We start from the raw sequence: 27,214 nt of genomic DNA on the forward strand, positions 1-27,214 counted from the left end.
GCGTGATCAATCCTTCCCCGCAGGCACAGCCACATCTCCGTAGGGTCAATCATAGTCTCACCTGATCTCTGTCTGTGCACTTTAACCTGGAGAGAGATAGAAAAGGATTCACCAACGAACCCTGTATTTTGTTTTAAGAAAAAAAAAATGTATTACCTTGGGTATAAAATTATAGAAGAATTTTATCCTACTCTCTTTGACTCTTCTTTTTTTTTTTTTTTTTTTTTTTTTGTGAGATGGCATCTCACTCTGTCATTCAGGCTGGAGGGCAGTGGTGCGATATTGCCTCACTGTGGTCTCCACCTCCCAGGTTTAAGTGATTCTCCTGCCTCAGCCTCCTGAGTAGCTGGGATTACAGATGTACACCACCACACCCAGCTAATTTTTTTTTATTTTTAGTAAAGACAGCATCTCACTATGTTGGCCAGGCTGGTCTTGAACTCCTGGCCTCAAGTGATCTGCCTGCCTTGGCCCCCCAAAGTGCTGGGATTACAGGTGTGAGCTACTGTGCCTGACCTTCTCTTTGACTCTTTAATATCTTCCTGATTAACTTAAATACCTTCCCCAGCACCTCCAATGGAATATGGCCCGAACAGAACTCACTGTATTTCTCTTCGTGATCCCTATTTCTCATAATGATACTACCTTCCTCTAAAGGCTTCATTTTTGGCTTCTTTCCCTGTACAACCTCATTGTAATACCCTGCAAGATCCTGCTGGAATTCTGTGAACCTCTTCACACATCTCATCATTCCGTGCTAATCATCACCATTCACTTCAGCTACACATTAACTCTGGCCTAATGTTGTGATAGCCTCCCAATAGGTCTTTCCAGTCTTCCCTTGAATGAATTGTTCTGCTACCCTTAACCTTTCTGGTGTCTTCCCATTGCTTACTCCTGAATCCTTGGCCTGAACTGGGAGCTGCCCATGGTCCGCAGTCTGTGGCCTCTGCCTGACTAAGCTCATTTCTCCCCTCCCTGTGTGATCTGCTATCACTGGTTGGTTCTGGGGAGAGTGCTTGCAGGTTCTCTGAGAGTTTTATTTCTTTAAAAGGCATCTGTATCAGAGACTGTTAAGAGCTAAACCGATCAAACTCTTAGAGAAGACTTCTGTAAGTTACTCTAGTATTAGAAACAATCCTCTAGCCAGTGTCCCACGTAGAATAGGAAATAATTCTGTAATCACTCAACCTTCTTTCCTTTGCTCATGCTGATTCCATAACACCAAATCCCCTGATTTTATGTGTCTAATTCCATAATCCAGAGTTTTCACTAAACTCTCCCTGATTCCTTCGGCTCCCTTAGGGTACCTTGTATTTACGTTACAGTTGTCTAAGTACTTAGCACTCCCATCTCTAGGCCAGGACTTTCTTATGGGCAATGACAAAATCTTAGTTACAAGGGACAGAAAGAAACATCATGCTTGACACATAGCAGATATTCAATGAAAATTTGAATGAATAAATGAATGAAAGAAGAAAATACATTCATGTGTTCCTTCTTACTGAAGTTTAAGTTGTTTTCAGGTAGAATCTGGGTCTGATTTATATCCTACAGTATTTAGCATTGTGGTTTGTGCATAATAGATATTCCATAAATATTTTTTGAATTAGTGGATAGCTATGTAGTTGATCCTGATATGAACTTTCTGAATGCTACATTACTGTATTTCACTTTCGGTAACTTAAGTGCTTTTAGTGTAGCTAATATATTTTATTTTAAAGTATGTTGATCTTTTGATTGTTACTAGTTTTTAACAGTGGTTATTTTTGTCTTTGAACTGGTTTTTTTTTTTTTCATTGTTGTTTTGTTTTGTTTGAGACAGGGTCTCACTCTGTCATCCAGGCTGGAGTGCAGTGGTGCAAACATGGCTCATTGCAGCCTCAACCTTCCAGGCTCTGGTGGTCCTCCCACCTCAGCCTACTGGGTAGCTGGGACTAGAGGTGCGTGCCACCATGGCTGCCTAGTTTTTGTTTTTTTGTAGAGATAGGGTTTCACCATGTTGCCCAGGCTGGTCTGGAACTCCTGAGCTCAAATGATTCCCCTTCCTCAGCCTTCCAAAATGCTGGGATTGCAGGTGTGAGCCCCCACATCAGCCAGGTTGGCTTTTGCTGCATTCTTAATTTCGATTGTTAACACTTATGTGTCACGGGTGGAGGTGCTTTCTTAATTTCACAAAGGAAATTAGAAAGAAAAAAGAAGAGTTAATTTTAAGAAAAATGTGAAGGAGCTTATCTATTTGTTATAGTTCCCATCTCTAGGTGTTGGTGGGGTTCTAGGACTAGCAATTTTTTCTGCAATAGTGATTGAGTAGTTCTTTCTAGAGTCATCATGACTCCATCCAGGGACACATAATTTGGATGCTTTCAATGGGAAACTGAGTCAGGCAGCCTTTATTGAAATGCCAGTGGAACATTAGAGGGCATTCCCAAACTTCAGTGAAGCTGAACTGAGTTTCTCTGCCTCCCCTCCATACCAGGATGCTAACAGTTTTGTTTGTTTGTTTTTGTTTTTGTTTGTTGTTTTTTTTACAATGAGAAATGCTTGCCAGTCTTCCCTGACAACCTTTAACTATAGAATATTTTATTTCAATTAGTCAATTAATGGTTCAGTCATCTCTCTCTCTGAGGGCTTTGGTTCCAGGACCCCCATGTATACCAAAGCCTGCAAATACTCAAGGCCCACAGTTGGTACTATAAAACCCAAGAATATGAAAAGACGGCCCTTGGTATACAGGGACTTTGCATCCTGAGAATGCTGTATTTTAGATGTCATTTGGTCGCAGATGCAGAACCCACTCATAGAAAGGGCTGACTGTATCTATTCAAAAAATTCGTACTTAAGTGGATCCATGTGGTTCAAACCTGTGTTGTTCAAGGGTCAATTATACTTGCTTTTAGTCATGCTACTTGGTACATGCCTAAGTAGTAATGAAACAAAAAGAACTGACTGGAAAATGTCAGTGATGCGTTTGTGATGAGTGTGCCTTTGTGATCCACACTGCCTTAAGGTTCACTGCTGCTTTTGGTTTTGTTGCTGTTTGGGGTTTTTTGTTTTGTTCTCTTCAAATGGTTTGGTGGGAAAGATGAAAGATGCCTTCACGTGCTTCTTCTGTAGTGTCACTTTAATTCTCTGTGAAGAGGACTAGTCCTAACCCATATATGTAAACTGAGCAAGCTAGTTATACCTAGGTTTGTGAAGTTGCCTAAATCTTGCAATTAAGACTTACGAGTGGGTAAATAGAGTCAGGAAAAAAGGTCAGAGGATCTAAGGAGAGGAATTTACTTCTAGGAAATGCTATAAACTTATTGGAAGCAGGAGAGTTTCTCCAGTATATTTTAGAAGGATGACCCAGAGTTTGCTGAAATGTACAAAACAGAAACAAAATACTCTCTCTTTATGAAATGCAGAGGCATCATCTACACCTGTTGGAGGTGTTCATTTTTTTAGAAATGAACGAAGTATTTGCCATGACATGGTCTCGGAGACAACTTTCATTTACCTTTCACTGGGCGTTATGGGAATCCTGTAGTCTCAAGAGTGGTACATTTTTAGACTTTTGACCCAGTGTCAAGTCTTTTGAGCAATGGTATAAATCCATTAGATATGTTGACATCTCAACTTCTTTGAAATGATTAAGATTGTTTGCATTGTTTGTCTCTCTCAGAAATGAACACACCTGTGAGTACTGGATGCCTGTGAGCTCGCCATCACCCGCACTGCAAAGACACAGGGCGGCAGCCTCTGAGAAGCAGCTCCTTCCCCTTCACCTTGGCCTTGCCCTTCCTGCTCACAGTCCACCATGGAGACGCTGTCCCAGGACTCTCTGCTGGAATGTCAGATCTGTTTCAATTACTACAGCCCCCGGCGCAGGCCCAAGTTGCTGGACTGCAAGCACACCTGCTGTTCAGTGTGCCTCCAGCAGATGAGGACCAGCCAGAAGGACGTGCGGTGCCCCTGGTGCCGCGGTGTCACCAAGCTGCCCCCCGGCTTCTCCGTGTCGCAGCTCCCCGATGACCCGGAGGTCCTGGCTGTCATCGCCATTCCACACACTTCCGAACACACCCCGGTCTTCATCAAACTTCCCAGCAATGGGTGCTACATGCTGCCCCTGCCCATCTCCAAGGAGCGTGCGCTGCTGCCCGGAGACATGGGCTGCCGCCTGCTGCCCGGGAGCCAGCAGAAGTCCGTCACCGTGGTGACCATCCCTGCTGAACAGCAGCCTCTGCAAGGTGGGGCTCCCCAGGAGGCAGCGGAGGAGGAGCAGGACAGGCGGGGCGTGGTGAAAAGCTCCACCTGGTCGGGGGTGTGCACTGTCATCTTGGTGGCTTGCGTCCTGGTCTTCCTCCTCGGCATCGTGCTCCACAACATGTCTTGCATTTCTAAGCGCTTCACTGTGATATCCTGTGGCTGAACAGGGCTACAGGGAAGTCTCTTGTGGGTGCCAACTTAGGGGTTGAGCAGGTTGATGATGAGATCCCGGTGAGAAGATGGGGGGTGACACTGACCATTTGGTGCTGAGCGCTGGCCTCTGCATTGCCTCTTGATTACCCCAAAACAGACACAAAGGGCAGAAGGTGAGGTCTCAACAAGATACCAAGCGAATTGTTCTGAGTGTTGATGGCAACAGCTTGGAAGATGATTGCATGCATCCTCATAATCATGTATTCAATGGACTGTAATTTATGATTTTTCAAAATCATGTTACAAGATAGACATATTCTACTTAGACGTGAAACTGTACAAGTGTGTACAATGTGACCTTCTCTAAATGTGGTAGATTCAAACAAAGATGCTATGTAGACAAGTAGAATTAAACCTGCGAATCCGTGTAAAAATTCAGTGAAGACATGCACTGCTGGCTTCTTTACTTTTTTTTTTCTTTTTATTGAAACCCAGTCTTCATTTAGTTGCTAAGGCTTTAATACGTTTTGAATGGCACCAAAACAAAATAAGTCAAAATGGACAGTCCTTTTTTTTTTGGAGAAAATATTTGAACAAGTGTCTCCAATGTGTTGTGTTTTGTCATGAACCTTCATTTTCTTCACTTGCAATTAGAACTTGCTACGTGTTTATGAAACTGAAAGCTCAACAGGGGAGCAATAAACCGAGAAATCATGAGAAATGTCTAATCCCACAGGAAACCTGTATGCCGATTTTTCTCAAGCCATCTCACAAACAAGAATTTCAAATGTAAATACTGTGTATTTGTGTGTGTATGTATGTGTGTCTAATTTGATTTACCTCAGGTGTTTGAGTCTTTGCTGAAGAATCCTGGATTAAGACTTAATTGGGCATGAGTGAGTCCAGCCTCTGAAGCGGTGGCCACTTCATGGACATCTTGACCCAGCAGGGAGTCTCCTGCCCGTCACCTGCAACACTCACCCCTCATCTGTGTATTGAAGTCCTGCCTTTTGTAAGAGGCAAATGGAGAGTAACAGAAGAGGGTCTTTTCTTCTGGTTTTGGAGTCTCGTGCTGGCCATGAGTGTTGTGATTGACGGCCAACCCGGGAGGGCATTTTAATAGATGGTCTGTGATTCTTTTTTGAAAGATGCTCTTCCACAAGAGTTAAGCCAGTTAGAATTCCAGTTTCCTCTTGTTGATATAAGAGAGAAGATCTTCTGCATTTTAACAGTTTTTACTGACAAAAGTGGCAAGGTAAACTAACAGCTGAAATTCCCAATATAAGTGGACCAGTTCCTCATAAACTGTCAAATATTCTTAAATGTGTAATGATCTATAGATGCTCATGAAGAAAGATCTGCCAGAAGTGAGTGATAAATTCCTATCCCTGGGTGCATGTGCATTCAGAAATAGCTGTGAGCTTTACAGTTCTCATCTAACTTCTTTTAAGGAATTCATGAAGCAAGTGGTATGTGACAGGGACTCCACTTATAAATATAACTGTTTTTATGTTCCACTGAATCCCTGAAAATGGTGAGGAGGGTGGGGGGAAGTGAAGGAAAGACAAGCAGGGCTAATTCCAAAAAGCAAGGCTAGAAAATAGCCCTGTGAGGTCAAGACAATTTAATTTATTTACATGCTACCTGTTATTTTCAAGCAGCACAAAATATGCATATAAAAGTGATGGAATTAATGTGAAATAAAACAAAAATATAGTGACTACAATACAAAGCTAATACCGCTAATTGGCATGAGAATTTCAACATAAAATTATGAGCTATGATTTTGCAAATTTGTCATAAAACCTTTAGGAAATGTATTTGAAAGCTCAAAATAGAAATTAGGTTAAAATGCCATTTTATTGTGTAAGCTCTTGGGCATTATACAACAAATAATCTAGGATTTATTTGGTATTAATAATTTAGGTATCATATTAGCTGAATACTATCCTCTATTACATAACATAATATACTGTTGGGTTAGTGTCAGTTTCTCAAACTCTCCCAGGCTGCTGTAATGCATGTCTGACCTAATTTCTATTTCTCTTGGAGGAAAATACACACACACACACACACACGCACAAACACACACACACACACAAACACACACCACAGAAATGTTGCATTGAGAATGCTACATTTCAAATAGACTTTACCCTTGCAATTTTAAGCTATGCCATATTCAGATTAATTTTGTGAGTGATATCTGCATATGTTTCTGTACAGTATGAAATGACTGATTCTGTAGTGTAGTACGTGATAGAGTTCTACTTGTTAAAGTAGGTTAGATATAGACACTAATGTGTGTAATGATAGTGTCCTGTGTTTCTTAGTGCAAATCTGTAAAAATGTCCATAGAACTTTTACTTAAAAACAATCCTGTGCTAGAGCTGCCATTAAGCGTGCAAGATTAATCGGCTGTATGGTAGATTCTTGACCTTAAATTTAACAATAACAACCGAAATCAGATTATTAATTTTTTTTTTTTTGCGAGTCTTACTGACCTAAGAAACATTGTTTAAATTGTTTAAATGGATTCTACCTGCAGTTATTTGTGTACCTGTTTGTTGGGGTGTGCATTCTTGTGTGTGTGTGTGTGTGTGTGTGTGTGAGAGAGAGAGAGAGAGAGAGAGAATCTCAGTCTGCCAGATAGAATTTTATAGGCTTAGTGATGTTTTAATGTTGCTTGGCATCCCATTGCTCTGGCCTCTTCTGGAATTTACCAATGACCCTTACCAAACACATCTACCCATGTGACCAAAGTCCACTGACACAAGAGGCCAGAATTCATACTTGCACATTAATGAAAAGTCACAACTGGAAAGCACAGAAAGTTAGAGCTGAAAGCAGCCTCCAGTGGCTTCATTTTGTAGATTAGTCCATTTTGTAATTCTGCAGACAAGGGGGGATATGAACTTTGCACTGCAGTGTCTTCTTGTTCCATCCTAGGTCTGTCTACATCTCTATCTGGCTATGATCCTTTCTAGGGTTGATGAATACCCTTTATTGAGTCAACTACTACTTCAAAGGATTTTTTTTATAGGTTTATGTACTCATTTTAGTTAGCATCTACCTCTCTGGGAAAATGAAAGGAGGGTTGACTTAGGGATGAGTATAGATGTTGAAAGACAACTATCAAACCATGTGGTTTGAGTTTTTAAAATTGTAAAACATTGGTGTCCAAACCTCCCACCCCACTTGTATGTAAAGGACAATGAGTGTTGTGTAAATAGTAAACTATAAGAAGCATGAGTTTTCATCTTTATTAATGATCTTGAAATAAGTAAGAGAATGCTTAATATGTTAAGTAGAGCCAAGAATGCTACTAAGAAGCATTGTCTTTGGAAAAATTTTGTATAATGAATTGGGGCATAAGTTGTGATGAAAAGGCAACGCGGTTTTCGGTTCCAGTCATACTTAGTGATCAGAAAGCTCTAAGATATTTTCTTTAAAAATAGAATTAAGTTTAATTTTTTGCATGGCTTACAGATTGGGTCCCTTGAAGGTTAAACCATGTGATAGTATAACCCGTGAGATCTTCTAGATGGGCTCTGTTCAATAGGGCTTTCTGTGATGATGGAAATGCTCGAAAACCTGTGCCGTCTGGTATAGTAGCCACCAGACTTTTAGGCAGTTAAAATGGGGTTACTACAAGGTAAGAACTGGATTTCAAATTTTATTTAATTTTAATTAGCTGAAATATAAATAGCCGTATGTGTCTAGTGGTTGCCATATTGAACAATGCAGTTCTAGGTGATTGTGCTTGGAGATCTAGCATCAAGGTATTAATGGCGTAGCGGTGAGGCTAAGAAAAGAGTTTGTGGGCTAGGAACATGCAGGTAGAAAAAGGCAAAAAATTCCTTTCTGGGCTTAAAAAGTGTATGATCTCAAGTATGACAGTAAAAATTCATTGTTGCCCTTTGGAACTGTTGCTTATAGACTTTAGACCAAGGAATGATCAGTGAAGCTTAAAGAGTGCTTTATTAAGCCGCTTTTCTGGGATCATTAGTTGCATGTGAACCTGTTGTCCAAAAATAGTAGTTAGACAGTAGCTGTAAAACGTTTGACTTGCAAGCTATGCATGACCCGTACTGTGAAATTGGGTCTTGTGGCCAAAAAATAAATGTTACAGGGAAAAAAAAAAAAAAAAAAAAGCCTAATGAAATCCCTGTTCACTTCCAATATCTTATCCAAACTTCATTGCTGTATTAGTAAGGTGCAAATGTAATAGCAAGCATGCTTTGCAGTGTTCAGACTGGTTTTGTTTGCCCTTGAAGGCCAGCTTGTCATTGTATTTGGTGTGGGCGTATGTGGGCATCATTTTTCAGATGCCAGACTAAAATGTAGGTACTATTTTTAGAATGAGATTTGACATTGTTTTAGTCACTGTCTTTTTTAAGCAAAAATTTCAGTTATCACTGAGAGTTGAAGATTTGAAGCTTTGCACAAAAGCACTTCTTTTAACAGTAAAAAGTATTGTCCATGAAATTTAAAGACTTGAAGGTTACTAAAGCTACAAGAATTACTTTTTAGCTAAATAAAAGGAAGCAGAAAATTCAGTTTCAGATATATTTTCCCATAAAGACCCGATTCTTACTGATAATCTGGTATTTATTCCAGTCTAGATTTTGATTTGAAGAGTTCCCATCCCTTTATTTGAAAACTTACGTTGTTTCAAAATTGGTTAGTCTACTTTTCATTGTTTTCCAAATGGAATATATACAAAATGCATTTACTTCATTTTAGCAGAAATGGGTTGTTTTGTTTTTTGGGGCTTTTTTCTAGAACTCATCAATGGGCAAGACTTTCCTTCTTAGCTTGCCTTTAAAAGTCATTTATTTTATTTTATTTTATTTTTTGCCAAGATAGTAATCTTTCTTCAGCCTTAAGAGGAAGATAGAAGTTCAAAAGTTATCAGTGCAAGAGGAGTGATACACAAAAGACTTCAATTTCTATCTTTTCTCAGAAAAATGATGCTGCCCACCAGTCAGCATTTTGTTTCCACATAAGAAGTGTCAGGTAGTCAGTCTGTCATCCCTGACCTAGATAGAGAAGCTGTTGCTTGACATTTCCATCATTCTCAGTAAATTGTCACCCACAAGGTAATTCTTACCAAAACAGAAACTACTGAGAAGAATAAGGTAGTCAAGATAATTCAGTAGCTGTTTTGAAAGTAGTAGTCTATTTCAAAAGCAATGATGTTCAGTTGCCGAATTTTGTTCAACATGAGACACTTATTTATATATTTATTTATTTATTTATGAGATGGAGTTTCACTCTTGTTGCCCAGGCCAGAGTGCAATGGCGTGATCTCAGCTCACTGTAACCTCCACCTCCCAGGTTAAAGCTATTCTCCTGCCTCAGCCTCCCGAGTAGCTGGGATTACAGGCATGCGCCACCATGCCCGGCTAATTTTGTATTATTTTAAGTAGAGACAGGGTTTCTCCATGTTGGTCAGGCTGGTCTCCAACTTCTGACCTCTGGTAATCTGCCCGCCTCGGCCTCCCAAAGTTCTAGGATTACAGGAGTGAGCCACCGCACCCAGCGGACATGAAACACTTCTAAAAGATAAGTGGAAATTCAAGCCATTGATTTTTCTGACACAACTGACTTACTACACACACATACACACACACCATGATTTAGCTGTAATTGGAGTTAAAAATCAAGTAAAATCTTATTAGTCATGTTTTCCAATTTGTGAGTTATACAATATTGGATTAGATGTTAATTTCTTAACCATTGCTATGGGCTGCATACATTACGTCAAACTAACTACCTTTGGGAGTGTCCATATAAACGCTTGAAACTTTTCAAATATATGAAGAGGTAGGTTCTACTTTATACATTTTATTGGAAAGCCGTTGATCATTAAAGAACATTAGCAGGTGGGGCATTTAATTTCTTCCAAATACCTTATTTTTGGATCTGCTCAAGTGGTTAGGGCAAGTGCACCATTATTCCTGAACCCCTGCAATTTGGGTTCCCATTTTTCTGCACAAATTTTCTTGCTCAGTCGAGCCAATGACTTTTTTTTTTTCAGAATTCACTGCCTGGGGTATCCCACTATATATATATCTCACCTATGATGTAGTGGTGCTTGAAACACTCATCTCATAAGCTAGATTTTATTATTCTAATCTAAGGTTTTTTATATTATTCATACTATTATATTTTTAGGGACAATCAGTAATATTTGGGGCAGAGTACTGAGGGACCTCTTGAAGTCTGCAACAGCATGCATTTTCTTTGTTTTTCTGGGAGTGCTTCCCTGTAGTTGTCTTTGTTCTAGAACACTGCTCTAAATTTATTGCCATGGGATGTAGGGCTAGTAGCCCATGTGAAAGTCTTCTGTAATCTCCTTGGGGTGTGAGTTATTGGGTTATTCTAACAGGAGTTTTCCAAAGGGATGGTCCATTTTTAATTCAACATTTGCTTTTTGAAGATCCAGAAGTAGACAGTTGGATATAATAGTGGTGGAAGAGCATGGGCTGTAAACAGAAGGAAACGGAGATGACCAATGCCTCTTAAAGGGGATCTAGTTGATACCTCTGTTAAATAGTGGCAGAACACAGTAGCTGGTACCTTACACTGTGCTTTAGGAAAATTCTATGAAGATTTCATTTACAAATCCTCATAGGATTTTCTGGATTGAGGGACAACCCAACTATTAAATAGAGGGAGAGGGAGAAGGAGAGGGAGAGGGAGAGGGAAAAGGAGAGGGAGAGGGAGTGGGAGAGAGAGAGGAGAGGTGAAGCATTGGATCCATGTCAAGGGACAGGCAGATATACCCAGAGAGGGAAAAAATACTTAATAAAGGAAGAGTACAGCTGCAAAACAAGACATACAGGAGCTGAAGCAGACATGGCAGAAGCCAGCTGGAGAAAGCACAGGACAACTAGGACAATTTAGTTAAGCACAATCTGTCATTCCAGTATGGACTACCAAGTTCAATTCAGGATGCTTCAGTTGAAGACACGTGGGGTAATGTGCTCAGCTGACGAGGGTCCAAGGAGGCCCCATTTTCCCTGTCACCCTATCCTATGCTCGTGCTTTGGATCGTTAGCACACTAGGCAATTTCAGAGCCCGCTCTAGAGTTGGTTGCCACATCAGTACAGACTCTAGAATCCTCTTAACCATGGAATGCAAGGCCTATTCCTGTGGATCTATCCTGACTTGATTATGTCAGTACTGTTGGGAAAATGAGTTCAAGATTATTTCAGTTTATATATCCTGGTCGCTGTCATATATTTTTTCATTTCACCACTTGTTTGTGTTTGCCTCACTCAACAGTCATAGGTGTGGAAGCTGGTTTCAGCTTGGGACTGTTACAAACTCCCAACACAAGCCATGTAGCTGCAGCCCAGGGTTTCTCCCACCCTACAGCTTCAGCGGTGGGTTCCCTGGCCCTCTTGATAACAAATATTCCAGTCTAATGGCTAGATTAATGCTGCTCAGAGGCTATTAACTCAAATCCTTGATGTGTTTCATTTACAATTATGTGGATTATTTATTTTAGGAGCTTTTTTTTTTAAGGGCCAAATAGCCCGACAGATAAATGAGCTGCTGGGCTGTGTAGAAAATACTGTCCAAATGTTGCCAAATATTGACTTCATAAAGGGGATATCAAGCTGCTGTTTATAAATCTGAATGTCTTAAAAGCATTCTTGCTTGCTCTCTCTGTTATAGATGGTGTCTTAGCCAGTCCTGAGTTTTCCAATGAACCCAATTTTAATATATGGTATTTTTGTATGCCAAACTGGTGTCTTGTCCTTTGTATATGTGGTAATGTTGATTTTATGACTACTGTAAAAACACATTTGCTATGATTAAAATTCATAAAATGATTTCAAATAGACTCACGTATTGTTTTTTTCCCCCCTCCTAACCCCAGGAAAAGAAAAAAAATTGGTGAGATTTTCATCATCAGTTATTCTAAGGATTTTAGTAGACCTGGGTAATAAAGCAGTAAGAATATCCTGAGCCAAGGATTTCAAATGGAGGTGACTTTCAAGTAGATCCTCTGAGAGGCCAAAGAACACATCTTTAATGAGTAAGCCCAAGCTTGTCTTTGCAACTTGGGTTTTCATGGCTTCTGGTGGCCCTTCCTTTATCCTCCACTGTTTAGAAATTGTGCTGCATGCCCCAGGCCCCAGAACCCTCTTGTTGCACCGTATACAGAACAACTTCATACAGCCCCTGTGTAGTCAGGTAGAGTGACTTGGCCTCTTGGCCCTGAGTCTGGAAAGGTGTTCTTCAATTAATGTTCTCATCAATAGGGTATTTTGGAGAGCCTTTTTTGACGAAAAGCATCCTGTCTTTCAATAACTGGATCATATCAATGAATTTCAATTTAGTTTAACAGGTAGCCTACTTGTAATTAAGGGCTATCAATGACCTGGTATGCTTGGGTGCAGGTGTAAGCATGCTCTGGCTTTCTGGGAAATTATAAAGTAATCCCCATAGTTTTAAAAGTGAGATGTGGCCAGGCACAGTGTCTCATGCCTGTAATCCCAGCTTTTTGGGAGGCCAAGGCTGGAGGATAACTTGAGGCCAAGAGTTTGAGACCAGCCTGGGCAGCATAGTGGGACCTCTGTCTCTACAAAAATTAATGAGGAAATTAGCCAGGCATGGTGGTGCATACCTGTAGTCCTAGTTTACTCATGAGGCTGAGCCTAGAAGTCACTTGAGCCTAGGAGTTTGAGGCTACAGTGAGCCTGATTGTGCCACTGTACTCCAGCCTGGGTGACAGAGTGAGACCTTCTCTCCTAAATAAATAAATAAATAAATAAGAGACATTACTGTGATTCAATACCCACTTCTTATACCAAAAATGCAAGGAGTATTGTATTGTCTGTATTCTTAAATGTGCCAAGTTTATTTCTGATCTGTGGATTTCCCTGGTTTCAAGTAGCATGGGGCAGAGGTGGGTGGGTGGGCAGGAATTTCTTTGCTAGAGTTGGTTACTCATTCTCGAAGCTCTCTATCAGCTACAGAAGAACTTGATTAGAGGAAGGCAGAGAGGCATTTAAGGAAGGCATTTAGATGCCCTGGCTTCTCCAGGTCTTAGCTCCTTCATGCCGGGAGCCAATGGTATCTACACTCTTATGTTATCAAGACTCACCTGTAGACTTGATGGGGACAGAGCAAAGGAGAGGGGTTCTTGGGAAAGCTCTATAGGTGCATCTTGCCTGGGAATAGACACATTGGCAACCTCTTCAGATGACACTATTGGTGGTGGCACAGGTTTTCTGCCTCTGGATGTGGGCCTGGAAGGAGAGGATGAGGCCATGCTAGCTCGAGGATCCCTGCAGAGGAAGAATGCGTGTGAGTAGCTGAAGATTAGGCAGAGGGATATGAAGGTGCAGAGAGAGAGGGTAACCAGGTCTGGCATTCACTGCATGCCATCCTCACCCTCAGGCCTCCCACACACACAACCCTCCAACACTCCACCTAATTTCCTGAAATGGAAGCCCATCTACCTGCCAATACACTATTTTTCTTAATCCTTTTGTTTTCAGAGATAATTCTTGGAAGAGAAACCCATTTTCAGTGTACACAATATAGCACTAGGCTATGTAAATGGCAGGGGAGGAGTGGAAGGGTTTCTAGAATCAAGACTGAATCTCTGCTTTGCTTTTTATAGATTTGAAAACTTTTGCACAATTTTACTTGACCCATATAATGACACAGCTATAATTCGATTCAGTCTCTCTCACTCCCCAAAACTGCTCCTTGAATCCCCTCTTTATTGTGTTGGCACATGCGTATTTGTTTTTATCATTTGCAAGAGTAAGTGAATGTATAGACATGTATGTGTGCATGTGTGTGTATACGCATGCATATGTGAACATTTCATGGACTCTTGGCATAGATTTTTTTCAAGGTTAAGAGGGTGAAGATCTTTAAAAAGGGATCAGAAAAACACTCTGATTTGGGATTACTTCTTTTATTTTTTGAGATGGAGTTTCACTCTTGTTGTCCAGGCTGGAGTGCAATGGTGCGATCTCTGCTGACTGCAAGCTCCGCCTCCTGGGTTCAAGTGATTCTCCTGACTCAGCCTCCCAGTAGCTGGGATTACAGGCATGTGCCGCCACACTTGGCTAATTTTGTATTTTTTAGTAGTGACAGGGTTTCTCCTTGTTGGTCAGGCTGATCTCAAACTCCCGACGTCAGATGATTCACCTGCCTGGGCCTCTGAAAGTACTGGGATTGCAGGCATGAGCCACTGCACCAGGCCAGGAAAGGATTATTTCTATGGAATAATGAGGAAAATTAGGGAGAAGGAAAGCCCCTTCAACCTTTTGTTACTTCACGCAGAGTTTCCATGATGGGCGGGGACGATGGCTGCTGAGATGAGCAAGGTGGGAACAGCCCCTGACCACGTAGGGAGAAAGAGAAACTTCTTTTCTCACCCATCACAAGGTTTACGGCTGACACCCATCAATAAGATAAATGCATAACACATTTATTTAATATAAACTTTATGTGACATGGGAGCCTTCAGAAAAAGGACCCAAAGACTCAGAAGAAATTATTTTTATGGACGCTCATGCAGAAGTATAATTGGAGGACAAAAGGGTCTAATCTAATGGTGATAAACTGGGGGTTGGGGGAACTTAGTAGGACCCGTTTGTTCAGATTCCTCCTGGAATCCCTGCATGCCATTTCTTTTCTCTGGTTATAGGGTGACGTATCTGTCATATGGGGATCTTCAGGGGAGAAAGGAGGAAGAAGATCAGAGAGTGAGCTTCCTAGATTTTAAGGTCTGCTTCAGAGAAGAAGGGGCAGGTGGCATTCTAGTTTCTATGGCCCAGTTCAAGAGAAAGAGGGTGGAGAAGGTCAGAGAGACCTTCCTGCTTTCGAAGTTTTCTCAATTTCCTTCGGCTTAAAATACTCAGTATGCCAAGGTGCCATACATTGGGGTATCATGTTCTGAACCCTGACTTCATGTGAACCTTAGAGTCTTGTAGGAAAGACAGGCAATGATAATAAACAATGTCCAGGTCCAGTGCAGAGGTGTAGGGGATTTGAATGCATGTAAGAAGGAAGACAGATGGAAGCCTTGCCTGATGGGCTTGCCTGATGGGTTTGGGGTAGGAGCAGAGTCAGAAAAGGCGTTCTGGAAAAAGTGGCTTCTAGGATAAGAGCTAAGGGATGAACTGGGATCAGTGAGGAACATTTCTGGAAACACACTCAAGAAGGCATCACAAGAGAAAAAGGAGGCATAGGGCATGGAGACTTCTCTCTGAGGTAAGTTGGCTTCTCTTGTCAGCCTCCCTGCAATTTGTACATTGTCTTGTGCCAATTATACTGCAATTGATGATGTTTCAGTATGACATCCCAGTCCCCAACAATATCCACTGTGAAGGTCTGTATGTTATGTCCCCCTCCAAATTCATTTGTTGAAATGCTAAACCCCAAGATAATGTTGCTAGAAGGTGAGGCCTTTGGTGAGGTGATCAGGTCATGAGGGTGAGGCTGTCATGAATGGGACTGAGGACCTTATAAAAGGGACTCAAGGGAGCTGCTTTGCCCCTTCTACCATGCGAGCACACAGCTGGAAGTCACCATCTATGAACCAGGAAACGGGCCCTCACCAGACACCACATCTCTCAGCACCTTGATCTTGGACTTCTCAGCTGCCAGAACTATGAGAAATAAGCTTTTGCTTATAAGTCACCCAGTTTGTAGTATTTTGTTATAGCAGCCCAAACAGACTAAGATACCCATAGAAGAGCATTTTACAAAAGCACAACTATAGGGTTGATTTTATAGGTAGATACTTTTTCATAAGACATAATTACGTGTGAAACTGGCTCTGCAATGGACATTTGCTTCATCATGTTCATATAACATGTAATTATTTTCTTCTGCCTATGCTCTGTGCAGAAGAAAAGAATGCACAGTATCTTTTATTCCAATAGTTGTGCCACTAGTTTCTGAATCAAACAGATTCAGACTCCAATATTGCTGACACGGGCTGCAAATAAACCTGTCTAAGGTACAGTCTTGAAAAGGGCATTTTCCAAGCTGTGTTTTGAGATATTATTAATAGTAGGTATTTTATGAAAAATATTTTGTGATTAAATAAGCTGGGAAAACACTGGGTTAAACAGTTTTTTTTTAATTGCATAACTTTTCTGAGCCTTTAATATGTACATTAGTCAGGGTTCTCTAGAGAAACAGAACCAACTGTGTGTGTGTTGGGGGTGGGGGTGGGGAAGGGGAGAGAGATATTTGAAGGAATTGGCTCACATGATTGTGGATTGTGGCAAGTCTAAAATCTGCAGGGTAGGTCATCAGGCTGGAGACCCAGGGGAAAAATAATGCTGCAGCTTGAGCCCTGGCGGCCTGTTGGAAGAATTCCCCTTTCCTTGGGGGAAGTCAGTCTTTTTTCTCTTAAGGTCTTCAGTTGATTGCATGAGGCCCACCCACATAATGGAGGGCAGTCTGCTTTACTCAGAGTCTACAGATTTAAATGTTAATCGTATCTAAAAAATGTCTTCACAGCAACATTCAGAAAGGTGTTTAACCAAATATTTTAGTATTATGGTCTAACCAAACTGACACATAAAATTAACCATCACAATATGCTAAGGGGCCCTGGATATCTCTAAAATGGGAATATAATATGTATCGCTTTCTCCCAATTTATATGAGTAAAGAATCCATCATCTGCACAATGTCTATTGATGTCTAGTAGAACATGGTTGGGGGAATACTGGCCTTGAATGATAATTCACTATTTTGACTTACTCCATTCATTTCTGCGTTGAAGTGATACTCAAAGGCTGGCCCAAAGCAAACCAACCACCAACCTATAAATTAAGTGCCCATATTTACATAAGAAGATTGAACCATTAGCTCGCGTTTTGTAAAATAACCCAATACTTATATTAGATTTACCTTGATGACATATTGTAAGTAATTTGCAAGCTAATATGTACTGCAGACATTACCAATGAAATTTTCTCATATGAGTAAATTATGGGGGAAATATGTATACATCTGCTTTAGCAATAAGAGTATGGATGAATCATACTTAAATGCAGTGCAAACATATCAGAGTCTAGTTTTAGAAAATTATAGCCTGAAAATTTATAAATATTCATTACTACATATTGTGGGGTTAGAAATAACCCACAACAAACTAAACTGATAATGATGAGCAAAACCAACAGTAATTTGCTATTAAGCAAGAAGAATAGCAATTTAAAAACATGATCAATTCAAGACAGCACTGATAATAAGTATCCTTCCCACAAATTGTAGGAATTTCAACTATTTGCACATGCAGTAGGAGCCCAGCAATGTTGGGAAAATATCGAATTAACAAAATACAGAATTGGAGCCATTGCTAAACACTCTAAGCTCTGAAAAGCACTCATTTTGGTTCAAAAATGCAAAATTTAGCAAATCATCTGTAGGCAGTTATTAATGAGTTGATCTCATTCAGGCATTTAACAAGTTTTGGGGTTGCTAAGCAACCTGTTAATAAAACCTATTGGCCTTCCTAAGTGGGCAGAGGGCCATGCATTGAGAACCGCTCCCTAGAAGATTAGGCAAACAAAAAAAAAAAGAAATTTATGAACATGGGCAATACATATAAATGAGAAATGGAGCAATTTTCCATTTCATAAAACATCACTTTAATAGAAATAAAATTTCATGGAATAAAATCAATAGTTGTAATATTTACTTTCAAATATGCTCAGGATATACTCAAGACAAGAACTATCCATGTTCTATACATTTCTATCAGTTTTTATGTACTTTAAACACATAAGATCCCACTATGCATTGGCTAAGTTCCCTATGAAATTATACCCCCCACCCCAACCATTTAGGACAAATCACACCTTCTTTCTAGCTTTATGTCAGACAACCAAGAAATTGTCTACTTTTTAAAAATCCCATATTGTTGCCTCATCACCCACATTTGGAAAGGTAAAATTCATTCCTATGTAAAATGTTTGTACCTCCTTAAGTTTCAGTCCAGCTTCTCCAGCCCTTCACAAAGAAGATATTGATAGTTTTGTATATTTATATGGAAATGGTTATTAATTTTACAATGACTTCTGTTTATGTAAGTGATGTTTTGCTTACAAAATATAGGATAGACTAAATAGTAAATTTTGCAGAGAAGCAGAATTAGTGAATGTGGTGTGAAATGGGGAAGACTTCCTATGAGAGATTTTGAAGTAAGCACCACTGGCAGCGGAGAGCCTGTTGCTCCTGCCTGGAATGTCACTGATAGACTGCATCTATCCATTCTTGCCACTCACCACTGCATCCCGTGGCACCTAAGAGAATAATTGCTACTCAGTAAATATTTGCTGGATGAATGAGTGTCTAAGTCATACTGTCTGCTGAGACAATTGAGTAACATTAGGCTTCGGATGCACCAACAGCTTTGGAATATTCGGGGTGGCTGGGTCTCTTTTCTTGGCAGATCTCATCATTTTCTGCACTTAAGAGTCTTGCAATTGCTGTGGGGAATAGTTCGCTCTCTCTTTCCCGCCCATCAAACCCATTTTAATGAGCTGTTTCTGTTCTGCTGTCTTCCTGAAATAAAATCATTTCCTCTTCCTCAGAATATTCATGCTCAAGGCTGACTGGCTTGGCAACTGGGTTGTTAATCAGAATTAACTAATGTCAAGTCTCTATCTGCCCTACTACTTTGACCATTTACAGATGCTGTGCATTTTCCCCATAGTCCATTAATTTGAATACATGATCACACTCCATTCTGTTGTATTCAATTACGGTGCTTGCTTGGTATGGGTTTAGGAGGGAGGGGGCAGGGCTGCACTAGGGTGAGGCAGGCAAGGTGCCTAGGGTAGAACATTTTAGGGGGCGCTCACTCCTTCGGGGGTCTCCCTTGCCTCACCCCATCCTGGCACTGGGAGGGGAAAGATTTGAGTGTGTGTGAGCATGTGTTAGTCTTGACTGTAACTAGATCAAAAGTAAGATCAGATACACATCGCTGGTTCTCCCAACAGTTGCCAAAGCAATCTTCTCGACATAGTGCTCGGTAAATACGGCATATGCCAAAGTGTAAAATAATCCAAATTACAAGGTGATACCTTATCTTTCCAGTGAGAAGACCTAACAAACAAAGCACAATATGATTTAGGCCAACTTGAAGATGTCAACTTTTGTAGATGCAGATGTGAAATGTTCACTTTACGTATGATTCACCTTCATTGTACAACAGGTTTTAAATCTTATGTTTTTCTATTTGCCTTTTTAAAAAGCCAATTATATCAGGTGACCTGTATAAGAATCTAAAACTAGCAGTTTCTGGCCTGGTGCAGTGGCTCACACTTGTAATCCTAGTACTTTGGGAGGCCAAGGCAGACCAATCACGTGAGGTCAGGAGTTCGAGACCAGCCTGGCCAACATGGCAAAACCCCATCTTCACTAAAAATACAAAAATCAGCTGGGCATGGTGGTGAGTGTTTGTAATCTCAGCTATTCAGGAGGCTGACGCAGGAGAAACACTTGAACCTGGGAGGCGGAGGTTGTAGTGAGCTGAGATGGCGCCACTGCATGCCAGCCTGGGTGACAGAATGAGACTGTGTCTCAAAAAATAAAAATATAAAAATAAATAAAGTAAAATAAAACAAACAGTTTCCTCATATTACAATCGGGGTAGTAATAGCAGCTGATTTAGAGGGTTGCTGTGAGGATTAAAACAATTAAGGCAAATAAAAGACTTAGGACAGTTCCTGGCATATTGGGAGATCTCAGCAAAGCATTGCTACATGTGTGCGTGTATGCTCACACATGTAGGTGTTTCTAGCCCATGTGTCTAACCCAGGTAGAACTTTGTTGTTCAAAGCATCTGGACCTCATACTAGAAAAGACAATGATGATGTAAATGAGGGTTACCTCTTCCTTTCTGAGGGCAAGATCTTGAGGGGAAACAACCTTCCCTTTTCTCTGGGAATATACAGTATTTATCAAGTAACCAACTGACTCCACTTGAGAAGACCTGCATTCAAATCTCAATGGGAGGTTCTAGAGAGATAAGCTGAATTGAGGTTGAGGAAAAGGCAGTTGGGAGACAAAGCCCCCAAAATAACAATGACCGATTCTCTGTGCACATAGGACTTCATTGAATTTTTCATGCCTTTGGAGAGCTTTTTCCCCCTTTTCTTACTTTTCCCTCAAATAAAGAACCTGTTTCTCATCTCGTTACCATCTCCACTTTACTCTTCAAGACTGAGTGACTGGATACATCTAATTCAACTGGATTTATTTGAGAAGCTTAGGAACTAATTTATTTCATTGATTCTTACAGCTTGCCCACTACCCAGGGATTCTGGGCACATACAAATGATCTGCTTGAGATTGGCAAACAAGAACTGGTGATAGATGAAGAGTAAGCAAACAGTCTAAAAACATTAGTCAAAAGGACTCTTCCCTTCTAGAAATGCTTGGTTAAGCAAGTTGGTCTTATAATTTTCTTGGATCTGGGCATTTAGGCTCACACTGCTTGTCTTTTTACTGACATGCACAAGAGAAGTGTTTCTAAGCCCCAGGGTAAAAGTGGAGTAATCGGAGAGGAGCCTCGTGGGGCAGTGTGAGGGCAACAGGAGGCCAGGGACACCTGCCACTCGCCCTGCAAAGGTCTGGGCTCTTCCCCTGGAGGGCTATTTGTTTTGTGATTCAATAAGGGAAAGGCTGTGGGCCAGATGATTTTGTGTCCTCCAAAGGTCTCTAGTAGTTTCAACCTGGATTCAAGGAGAAAAAGGGAAAGATGCTAGTCCACACTAAAGAGAGGCCAGGAAGGAACAAAACTCTTCCCTTGTTGAAGGGAACCAGAGTTGAAGATTGTCTGAAGATTCCCATTTGGGAGAAAAGCACTAATACTGAAACAATAGAAATAAAACCAGAATGCTGTTTTTGGTCCTCCTTTTAAGTCCTTCCTGGGCTGAGGAGACCTTGGGATACCACACTGTTCCTGTCACTTGCTGTCAGTCTTTGAGCAGGCCACCTAGCTCTCTGGGCCTCCATTTTCTTATATGAAAGATGATGAGGTCGCCCTGCAGTAGAAGTTTTCAAAGGATGTTCCCAGAGAGCCCTAGGAGCCACCAGGGAACGACTAGGGAAGGCTGTGGCCACTCCAACCAATCCAGCATACATTTTGTCTGGGAAAAGGAGTTCTACTGGAAAAAGGTGATTTCTTGGTGATTTCTAAGGTGCTTTCCAGTTCTACTATACTTTTTCTCTAGCCAGTCTTTTCCCACGAATTTGTTTAACTAGTTTGGATCCAAATGTGGACTTGGGCAGCTTCTCTCAAAGGGATTCCCGAAACAAACTGCTAACATACCCTTCTTTAAGGTCGTTCCCTCTACCAGGTGGGTCAGAGGCCTTTTGTTTTCTTCACAGTCAAAGTTCGATGGGATAAACTGGCTGATTTTTTAAAAGGCAGCCTCAGAACAATGAGGCTTTGAATGGGCCTCTCAGCCCAAAGTGCTCTCTAAATGGAAAATATTATTACAGCAGGACTAATCCCTTTTTATAGCAATAAACGCAGACCCAGTCATGTAAATACATTGGCAGAATCAGCCAGATTTAACTCTCTGAATGGAAAATGTTTTTCAACAAGTAGGTTCAGGAGCAACAAATAAATGATGTGCTTAGCAAGAGGGGAAGATGTGACCTTGGCCTTTTGAATGCACTCATATATGGGATGCAGGAGAATGGAGACACCAAACAAAATTAGTGTATATTAATGTGCCAAACAACAGCACACTTCTCATGATGTCAGAGAAGCCTAAAAGCAAATTAAGCCTAAATAGGGCACCAGATGCTTTTTGGTTTTCTTAGTGATGGAGACAGATCTTCACAGCCCTATTAGCCTTTCCATTTAAAGCAGAAATTTTACCCAAGCAGCAGAGAGGAGGTGAAGGCCTCCTGTCAAGCACCTCATAAATTCTCATTCACTATGCCAGAGCCATGTGTCTGTGCAAGTGGATTCACTGTTTATTTAAAAAGCAAACCAGAGGCACTCCTGCATTTCTTCCCATTTGCCAGGCCATTTGTGTCTAGATCAGTAACTCTGAGACTTCTACAGTCTGTTAAAGTTTCAACTTTCTTTAAAATTTTTCATTCCCACGACTGATAGCATATTGTTGAGCAAACTTTTATTTTCTGGGGATGCATAAGTAGGAAAATTGTGGGGAGGGGAGGTTTGTTTGTTTGTTTGTTTTTGACACAGGGTCTTGCTCTGTCACCCAGGCTGGAGTGCAGTGATCCAAACACAGCTCATCAATCCATGGGCTCCAGTAATCTTCCCACTTCAGCCTCCCATGTAGCTGGGATTACAGGTGTATGCCACCACACCTGGCTAATTTTTTTATTTTTTGTAGAGACGAAGTCTCACTGTGTGTGTTGCCCAGATTGGTCTCAAACTCCTGAGTGCAAATGACCCTCCTGCCTTGGCCTTCCAGAGTGCTGGGATTACAGGTGTGAGCCCCACCATACCTGGCCAGGAAATTGTTTTGAGCTGATTATTCTATGGAGTGATGGTGGAAGGAAACCTGGACCACAGTAAGCAGATTTGGGTCTAACTCGTACTTTTCAGTTTGCTATCTGTATTGACCTTGGGAAAAATGAGTTCATCCCTCTGAACCTCAGTTTCTTCATCTGCCAAATGGGGACGATAAAACCTATTCTTCTTGCCTATCATAATTACTCTGGGCATCAAGAAATATAATGAAGCTTGCAAAAATGCTTCAAAAAGCTGAAAAGTATAACATAGGTTAATGAAATGCTTCCCTTAATAGCGAATGCTCATTAAATGCCTGTTAAATGAATGACTATAAAGACCAATAAAAGAAGCACTGTCTTTGTTTATTTTTCTTTTATTTCTTTATGGCCACTGCCCTGATTTAGATGTTCATCAGGAATTTCCAATCTCCTCCTGACTAATGGCCTTGTCTTCTGCTCTGTCTCTACCACTGGCTCTTTACTAAAGCTTGTACATTCCTTCAAAGACCACAGATTTCTGAGGATGCCCCTCTCCTCATTAAACCCTTTTCTGGCTCCCTGTCGTCAATAAGACCAGGGTCCAGGTAGCTTAGCATAACAACACCCAGGTTCCTTATGAAACTCCTCCTACCTATATACCCCTCCAGTCTATTTCTAAGCTCCCACAGCGTTAAACTATTTTAAATGTTCCCTGGATGCATTCGTTCATATGCTGTTTCTCCCTGCCTGTCAGTCTGATCTGACTGGGAAACTCTTTCAATTTTCAAAATCTAGCACAGATGTCATATGCACCAGGAAGCTTTCCTGACCCTACAAGAGAGACCTCAGCTGTCTCTCCTCTGTGGTTCCCTGGTAAGTTAAGGATTTGTATTCTCATGCTTATCACCTTAGCATTCATTGGCTTATGTGTGTCTGTCCACTACTAGATTGTGATCTGCCTGTAAAGAGGGATAGGATCTTAGTTACATTTTTTCCTTCTGTCCACACCACCTTGTGCAGTCCTTGGCTATCAGAAAAGCTGATGCTCTCAGGGGCCATTGAAAGGCAAGTCAGGATTTCTGCACCTACATTGAATGGCTGCAGCTTGTTCTACTTGGATTCCTTTTTATTTGCTTGTTTTCGTTTTTTTGAGACAAGGTCTGACTGTTGCCCAGGCTGGAGTGCAGTGGTGCAAACACAGCTTATCACAGCCTCGACCCCCTGGGCTCAAGTGATCCTCCTGCCTCAGCTTCATGAGTAGCTGGGATCATAGGCCCCCACCACCATGCCCAGATAATTTTTAGATTTTTTTTGTAGAGACAGAGTCTCACTATGTAGCCCAGGCTGGTCTTGAACTCAGGGGTTCAAGTGATCTTCCCACCTCGGCCTCCCAAAGTGCTGGGATTACAGGTGTGAGCCACCACACCAGGCTGGATTCTCCCTCCCCCACCTTCCTTCTTCTGTTCCTCCCTGCCTCTTTTTCTTCTTTCTTTTCCAAATATTTTTTGTCAACTTCCCTACTGAGAGTTGTCCCTGTGAGCCTGCTGTGTAGTGTCCTCTGTTTCCAACTTTCAGTGTGAAGGCTGAAGATGAGGCCACTGTATGTCTTATGGGAAATGTGCATGGGCCTGGGTAGCTCTTATCCTTACCATTAACAATCCTTTATCAATCATTAGTCTCTGCAAATGGTCTGGATTAACTAAAAAGGACTAATTTAAATAAATTGTCTAGAGTACTTAAATATATTTACATATTTATAAAGATCAGTAGTTCTGTATCCTGTAACCAGTCCCTGAAATGGAATGAAATTACTAAAAGTTTTCTGAATAAATACATGCTACCATGTACATGTATATGCAAGTTATGTATGACATTGGCTATTAGAAATATTATTATCCTAGTTTTTCAGATGAGGGTGCTAAGGCACAGAAAGGTTAAATAACTTTCCTAGGGCCTTATAGGTAGCTAATGGTGGCAAGGTTAAAATCCAAGCTGTCTGAAAATCATAGATTTCAATAAATCAATATCCTTTTCTTTTCAGAGAATTAAAGCTTTGAATGATGTCAGTTTTAATGCCAAAAGCATTATTCCTTTTGTATGTATTTACAACTAAAATAGAAAAAAAGGTGAAGGAAATATGGGGGAAAAGAACAATATTTTTAAAAAGTGGGATACATGCTGCAACATGGATGACCTTGAAAACATGCTGAGTGAAATAGGCCAGGCACAGAAGGACAAATATTGAATGATTACACTTCTATGATGTTCCTAGTATAGGCAAATTCGTAGAGCTAGAAAGTAAAATAGAGGTTACCAGGGACTAGGGGAGGGGAAATAGGAAGTTACTGTGTAGTGGTTACCAAGTTTCTGTTTGGAATGATGAAAAAGTTCTGGAAATTGATGGCAGTGATGGTTGCATAGCACTGTGAATATACTTAATGCCACTGACTTGGCACTAACACTCAAAAATGGTGAAAATGGAAAATATTATTTCTATTTTTCCACAATAAAAAAAAAATTAAAATAGGCTGGGCGCGGTGGCTCACGCCTGTAATCCCAGCACTTTCGGAAGTCGAGGCGGGTGGATCACCTGAGGTCAGGAGTTCGAGACCGGCCTGGCCAAAATGGTGAAACTCCATTTCTACTAAAAATGCAAAAATTAGCTGGGTGTGGTGGCGTACGCCTGTAATCCCAGCTATTCCAGAGGCTGAGGTGGGAGAATAGCTGGAACCTGGGAGGCAGAGGTTGCAATGAGCTGAGATTGTGCCACTGCACTCCAGGCTGGGCGACAGAGCGAGACTCCATCTCAAAAAAATAAAAAATTAAAAAATTAAAAAAATTAAAAAAATTAAGATAAAAAGCAAATGAGGAAGAATGCTAGCAGTTTTGTAAGACTAAAGCTTCCTCCTGAGGCAGCCAAAGAGGTGAGAAGTGTAATAGAGACTCTGACACTTGCTCTCAGCAAACAGAGTTTAATTAATCAGGGCAAGGCCTTTTTCACCAGCTCTTACCAGCGCACCAAAGGCTCAGAACAATTACTGATGACAGAGCAAAATCATGTGGCAGGGAGAAAAATATCTTAAGTTTCCTCTTTAAAATTTGGGAATTATCCAGAGTAAATGCACTGTGTCTATATCAGGGTAAGCGGGGTTAAATATATTCTGCGCACACTAAAACTGAAGTCATTTGAAATGCAAAGTGTTGGATGAGAGAAAAAGCTGCTCATTTAGCTGACCTGGGTCAGAGCTGCAAAGCAGTCGTCCCATCCAGCCAGAAACTGTGTTTCATTTGACGTACAAACGTGTTTCTCTTAGTTGCCAATACTTTAAAATCTGGCTTTTCTTACAAATATTTGGATTTCTAACTTTTCTTGAAAAATCAGAAGATGTGTGTTACCAGTATCATAGAGTGGGTATTGGTTCTTCCCCATCTCCCTGGATGTGCAGAATTAATATTTCTATCCTATTCTTAGTCTCATTCATTTATGTTCTCTGGTTGGCCTCTGTGGCCATTTGAGTTCCCCATATCAGATTTAAGTCTTACCTTTTCCTTTTTGTTTTAATACGTTTTTTGTAGAGATGGAGTTCTCGCTTTGCTGCCCAGGCTGGTCTCGAACTCCTGGCCTCAAGCAGTCCTCCTGCCTTGGCCTCCCAAAGTGTTCGCATTACAGGCATGAGCCCCTGCGCCTGGCCTTACCTTTCCTTTATCTCACCTCCTTAGTAAAACTTTTCTGTCTTTTGACTTTCTTCCTTGGTGTCTCTTCATTCCTGTAGTAGTTATTATGTCTATACCATTCTTGGTTCTTATCACATATTATTTTTTATAATGTAATGTAGGCATGCCAGAAAGTTCCATATTTTCTAAAAAAGAAAATTTAATTATTTTGCCTCACTCTCTATTTCTGTTTCTGAAGACAGTCAATGAATATATCTGTCTCATGACCCCAGCTAGATTGTAAGACCCTCAAGTGCATAGACCATACCTTAAGACATGTTTGTTTTTGTTTTTGTTTTTTTTCACCAAGCATAGGTTGAGTTGTTGTCAATAATAAATTAATAGGTTTGGGAATGTCTTTAAGAACAAACATGACTCATGAGTGCAGACAGGCTAGATTATCCATGGCTAGAACATAGATGAAGAAATGGACTTCATCTCTTGGGAAGTCAAGGCATTTTCCATATCCGATGGAATTAAATTATCATGTCTCATCCTTTTGCCAATACCTGTCCTTGTTTAAAGGGCAGAAAGTATGATGGACTCATGCAAATTCATCCTTCAGTCCTGGGGGAGGAATTCATGGCTTCTGGATTGGCTTGATTATTTTTG

The 27,214-nt window shown here is 40.9% G+C and overlaps 1 protein-coding gene and 1 long non-coding RNA gene across 21 annotated transcripts in view; one reads left to right on the forward strand and one right to left on the reverse strand.

The window, feature by feature from the left end:
* The window catches only part of RNF152 (ring finger protein 152), an 86,440-nt gene extending 74,177 nt beyond the window's left edge, over nt 1-12,263 (forward strand). For all 20 annotated transcript variants that reach the window (XM_050767915.1, XM_050767919.1, XM_050767912.1 and 17 more), the window contains one exon: nt 3,668-12,263. In XM_050767915.1, coding sequence (XP_050623872.1) covers nt 3,803-4,414 — 612 coding nt within the window. In that variant the 5' untranslated portion in view covers nt 3,668-3,802 and the 3' untranslated portion in view covers nt 4,415-12,263. The remainder of the gene's footprint in view (nt 1-3,667) is intronic.
* On the reverse strand, nt 1-27,214 carry LOC126941393 (uncharacterized). Its single transcript, XR_007721290.1, has 3 exons — nt 26,585-27,214; nt 13,530-13,713; nt 1-86 (listed from the first exon to the last, which is right to left on the reverse strand). It is a non-coding gene; the product is annotated as an uncharacterized LOC126941393 (long non-coding RNA).

This window comes from Macaca thibetana, chromosome 18 (genome assembly GCF_024542745.1).
Source record: "Macaca thibetana thibetana isolate TM-01 chromosome 18, ASM2454274v1, whole genome shotgun sequence".
NCBI lineage: Eukaryota > Metazoa > Chordata > Mammalia > Primates > Cercopithecidae > Macaca > Macaca thibetana.